Source organism: Embiotoca jacksoni, unplaced genomic scaffold (genome assembly GCF_022577435.1).
Source record: "Embiotoca jacksoni isolate LCO1_2020_lvr unplaced genomic scaffold, fEmbJac1.0.p SCAF_104, whole genome shotgun sequence".
Taxonomy (NCBI): Eukaryota; Metazoa; Chordata; class Actinopteri; family Embiotocidae; genus Embiotoca; species Embiotoca jacksoni.
Genome location: NW_027185235.1, coordinates 621,168 through 626,271, shown reverse-complemented (window position 1 = coordinate 626,271; position 5,104 = coordinate 621,168). Strand labels below are relative to the sequence as shown.

Sequence of the window (5,104 nt, the reverse complement as noted above, 5' to 3'; positions counted from 1 at the left end):
GCAATTAGTTACAGGAAGTCACCTGGCAGAAGTCCTACTACACCTGCAGCAGGTGAGTTCAGGTCCACCAGCTTCAAACACACTTTCCTGATTGTTAAGGTTGCAGCTCACCTGACTCTGGGGTGGACTCCACCTGGACAGGAAGCGTACAGGTTGTACATGTTCAGTCCGGAACTGTAGACGATGTCCTGAACCTCCAACAGCTGCACAGGAAACACAACACCTGAGACACCAGAATAAACCAGACTCCAGCCCGGGAGCGGTCTGGGTTTAGACTCACGCTGGCAGTGCAGTTCTGGTTCTGGTTGTTGTAGAAGTTGCACTTCCCATCGCTGCAGCAGAAGGTCTGCAGCTCTGCCCACAGCCGGCTGCCCAGCAGGCCGTGGTAGTAGGCGAAGTACACCAGAGAGTTATCGTTCATTTCATAACTTGACATCCCGTTTCCCACAGCAATGCCCTGTACAACAGGCGAGAGACAGCTAACATGACAAACTCGCTCATGTTCATAGACCACATAGTTACAGGTGATCAGGTGATCAGGTGATTTTCCCCCCCTGTAGCTCCACCTGCAGGTTGAGGCTGCCGTCCTCCATCACTCTCTCCGCCAGCGTGGGGATGTAGATGCCTCCATAACTCTCTCCGGTCAGGAAGAGCTCGTTGCTGCTGAACTCTGGAAACAGGCGGAAGAACTCCTTCAGAGCCAGGAAGTTGTTCATGGACACCTGGCGAGGAAACACACGTGAAACACCTGAACAAGTGGGAGCCAATCAGGAGCTGAGTTTAAGGCGTCACCGACCTCGGTGTCGTTAGTGACGTATTTTTTGTTGTCAGAATACGAGAAGCCGACACCTGCTGGAGACTCCAGGTACAACATGTTGGCAATCTGCAAACAGACAGTCGACCAATTAGCTTCCAGGATGTTAACCATGTGACATCATCACCACCGCCATGCACCGGTCAACGTACCTTGTTCCAGGAATACGGGTTGTACTGCAGCGTAGCGCCATCATCCTGGATCTGAAACCACAAAAGGTCAGAGGTCAGCCAATGGCACTGTGATGTCACACTGATGACATCACACTGATACAGGTAGGAGGAGTCAAAGGTTACCTACCAGAAAGGGTCCATGTTCAGTGAGCAGCCCGTCCAGAGAGCTGCAGCCGGGACCACCATTCAGCCACAGAACCACTGGGTCTGAGGACGGGTTCTTCTGGGACTCCACAAACCTGGAAACAACGCAAGACGCTCAGGTGAGAAGGAGCCTCAGGACGTCGTGTGTGCGTGTGCGCGGGTACTGACCAGTAGTGCAGGTGCTTGCCGTCGGACACACTCAGGTATCCAGAATAATGTCTGAAGCTGGGCTGTTTCTGCAGACCGGGCAGGAAGACGACCTCATCAGCAGCTGGAGCCGCTTCACAACCCAGCAGACACAGCAGGAAGTAACACAACACCTGCATCTGAAGCACACAGGAAGTGACATCATCATCAGCAGGAGCAGAAAAAAACGGTTCCACACAGCATCATTGACGAGGAGGAAAAAGAAGAAGAGCTGCTGTGAGATGTGATTTTTCTGAACAAACTCTTTTTCAGTATTTCATCACGTCACAGAAACGATCAGCTGACAGTCACGTGACTCTGATTCTAATGACGGTCACTGAAGCAGCTGAACAGTTGAACATTACCCAGCAGGGGGTGCTGCAGGTGTTGAAGTTAATACAAGAGGTTTCATGACATATCTGAGGATTTATTTATAATCATTCTCTGGACAAAACATGTGCCCTGCTGTCCTCAGGTGAGGGTCAGTGTCACTCTCCACAGGACGAGGACTCAGCAGCCCACCTTCATCTGAAGGACCAGAGACTTCAGCCGACTGACTCACGGGACCGGACCGACTCTTCACGTGCTCCGGTTTCACTTCCTCAGTCTCTTTGTATTTCAGTACATGATAAAATGGAGTATTTTGAATGAAGTCTGGGGAACAACACGCGCAAACAGCAGAGTCGCAGCTCTGAAACGCATCAGTCTGACCGGAAGCAGGTTTGAGTTTCACTCAGTGAGAAAAGAAAAGTTTGAATTCAGTTTATTTATTCAACTTCCGACAGCGGAGCACAAACTGACACTGAAACCAGATGAGTACTGATTGAAACCGGAAACAAGGGAGCTGCGGTTAACTATTAACACACGGAAACACCGGAGCTTTTAAAAGAAAAAAAAATAAATGTTTGTCTTTGAGTTGCCGTGAGCCGGATGTTTTACAGGAGCTTCGCAGGTCCAGTTTATTTAATTCATCTTCGACAATTTAACACAAACCGAAGTGTGTTTACACGGAAACAGGTTAGCTCCGGCTAACTGCTAACACAACCAACAACTGGTAAAAAAAAAAAAAAACAGACGGACTTTTGAGCCGAGAACCGAACTCACCTCGTCTGTCCGTGTTCTCCCTGTTCCACCTGGTTCCACCTGGTTCTACCTAGTCTGTAGCTCGGCAGGTAATTTGATGGGACTGCAGCTGCGACTGATCACAGCAGGTCATATGACAGCAGTGAGTCACATGACCACTGGATCAGCGAGGGGAAAGCTCAGCCTGTGATTTCGTGTGTGTGTGTGTGTGTGTGTGTGTGTGTGCGCAGTGAAGGAAATAATTATTTGATCTCTTGCCGATTTTGTAAGTTTGTCCACTGACAAAGAAATGAACGTTATAATTATAATGGAGGTTTATTACAACAGAGACAGAATATAAAAAAAAAAAAAAAAAATCCAGAAAATCACATCATATAAAAGTTATGAATTGATTTGCATCCGATTGTGTGAAATAAGTATTTGATCTCCGACCAAGCAGCAAGTCTCCCACAGACGGTTACATCAGTCCTCTCGCTTTAAGAAAGTTCTCTGAATCTCAACTCATTACCTGTAGAAGGTTTGGAGGAGGTGACGTGGTCAGAGGAGACCAACATCCAGCTCTTTGACATCAACTGGACTCGCTGTGTTTGGAGGAAGAGAAACGCTGACTAGAACCTGAGAACACCGTCCCACCGTCCCCACTGTCCCCACCGTCCCCACCGTCCAACATGGAGGTGGAGACATTCTGCTTTGGGGGTGTTTCTCTGCTGAGGGGACAGGACGACTTCACCGCATCGAGGGGAGGACGGACGGGGCCGTTACCGGGACATCTTGGGGGACGACCTCCTTCCCTCAGCTGGGACACTGAAGACGGGTCGTGGACGGTCTTCAGCACCACAATGACCCAAAACATACGGCGAGGCAACAAAGGAGCGGCTCAAGAAGAAGCACATGAAGGTCACGGAGAGGTCGAGCCGGTCTCCGGACCTTCATCCCAGAGAACATCTGAGGAGGGAGCTGAAGCTTCCTGTTGCCGAGCAACAGCCTGGAAACCTGAAGGATTTGGAGGATCTGCAAAGAGGAGTGAACAACATCCCTCCTGAGATGTTCAAACCTGGAGACCAACTACCACAAACGTCTGACCTCTGACCTCTGACCTCGCCAACAACGCTTTCTGCACCAAGTACTGAGTCATGTTCTGCTACGGGATCAAATACTTATTTCACACAATCAGATGCAAATCAATTTATAACTTTTATATAATGTGATTTTCTGGAATTTGTTTTTTATATTCTGTCTCTGTTAAAATAAACCTCCATTACAATTATAGGTTAGGTAGGTAGGTAGGTAGGTATTTACTTTATTAATCCCCGAGGGGAAATTTTTTTCACTACGGCAGCATACAGAAGCAATAAGATAATAATGGAATAATAGAAAGCAATAAAATAGCAGTAAAAAATATAAAATGCACAGTATATACAGTATATACAGTACAGTATATATCTATATATATTATATACAACAACCAAGAAACACAGTCAACAGTGTTATTGTTGTGTGATGGATTTAGCCAGAGGTGAGTTATTGTACAGTCTTATTGCGGTCGGCAGGAATGATCTCCTGTATCAGGAATGATCTCCTGTATCTGGAATGATCTCCTCTATCAGGAATGATCTCCTGTATCAGGAATGATCTCCTGTATCTGGAATGATCTCCTGTATCAGGAATGATCTCCTGTATCAGGAACGATCTCCTGTATCTGGAATGATCTCCTGTATCAGGAATGATCTCCTTAATGATCTCCTGTATCTGGAATGATCTCCTTAATGATCTCCTGTATCTGGAATGATCTCCTTAATGATCTCCTGTATCAGGAATGATCTCCTGTATCAGGAATGATCTCCTGTATCAGGAATGATCTCCTGTATCAGGAACGATCTCCTGTATCAGGAATGATCTCCTTAATGATCTCCTGTATCTGGAATGATCTCCTTAATGATCTCCTGTATCAGGAATGATCTCCTGTATCAGGAATGATCTCCTGTATCTGGAATGATCTCCTGTATCAGGAATGATCTCCTGTATCAGGAATGATCTCCTGTATCTGGAATGATCTCCTTAATGATCTCCTGTATCAGGAATGATCTCCTGTATCTGGAATGATCTCCTTAATGATCTCCTGTATCAGGAATGATCTCCTGTATCTGTCCTTGTGACAGCGGAGCTGAAGGAGTCTTTTGGAGAACGTCCTCCTCTGTCCCTGCAGCAGGTGGAGAGGGTGGTCAGGATTATCCAATATGGATAATAGTTTGTTCAGCGTCCTCCTCTCCACCTCCTTTTCCAGGCTGTCCAGTTTGTAGCCGATGATGGAGCCGTTCATTTCTGTCAGTGGACAAACTTACAAAATGGGCAGGAGATCAAATAATTATTTCCTCCACTGTGTATGCATGTAACTGATGATTAATGTTTATTCTTCACTTTTTAACTCTGTTCATTTTAAATGTTGAAAACTTTCAGTTCAACTTTACAGTAGTGTTGTAGTACAGTAGAGTAGTACTGTAGTGTAATATTGTAGTACAGTAGAGTAGTACAGTAGTGTAATATTGTAGTACAGTAGTGTCGTACAGTAGAGTAGAACTGTAGTGTAATATTGTAGTGGCTCTGCCTCCAGTTTGAATAATAATGAATTGATCTGACCTCTGATTGGCTGGTACACCAGACCTCTTTGGAACCGTTACCATGGAAACTATAAAACCAAGCCAAC

General features: G+C 46.2%; 1 protein-coding gene across 1 annotated transcript in view; it reads right to left on the bottom strand.

The window, feature by feature from the left end:
- Positions 1–2,552, bottom strand: part of ctsa (cathepsin A) — a 3,910-nt gene extending 1,358 nt beyond the window's left edge. The window contains exons 1-8 of the mRNA XM_069175725.1: positions 2,422–2,552; positions 1,300–1,457; positions 1,115–1,226; positions 967–1,017; positions 797–883; positions 567–722; positions 281–457; positions 112–203 (exon numbers count right to left, since the gene is read on the bottom strand). Coding sequence (XP_069031826.1) covers positions 112–203; positions 281–457; positions 567–722; positions 797–883; positions 967–1,017; positions 1,115–1,226; positions 1,300–1,457 — 833 coding nt within the window. The 5' untranslated portion in view covers positions 2,422–2,552. The remainder of the gene's footprint in view (positions 1–111; positions 204–280; positions 458–566; positions 723–796; positions 884–966; positions 1,018–1,114; positions 1,227–1,299; positions 1,458–2,421) is intronic.
- Positions 2,553–5,104: the final 2,552 nt, after the last annotated feature.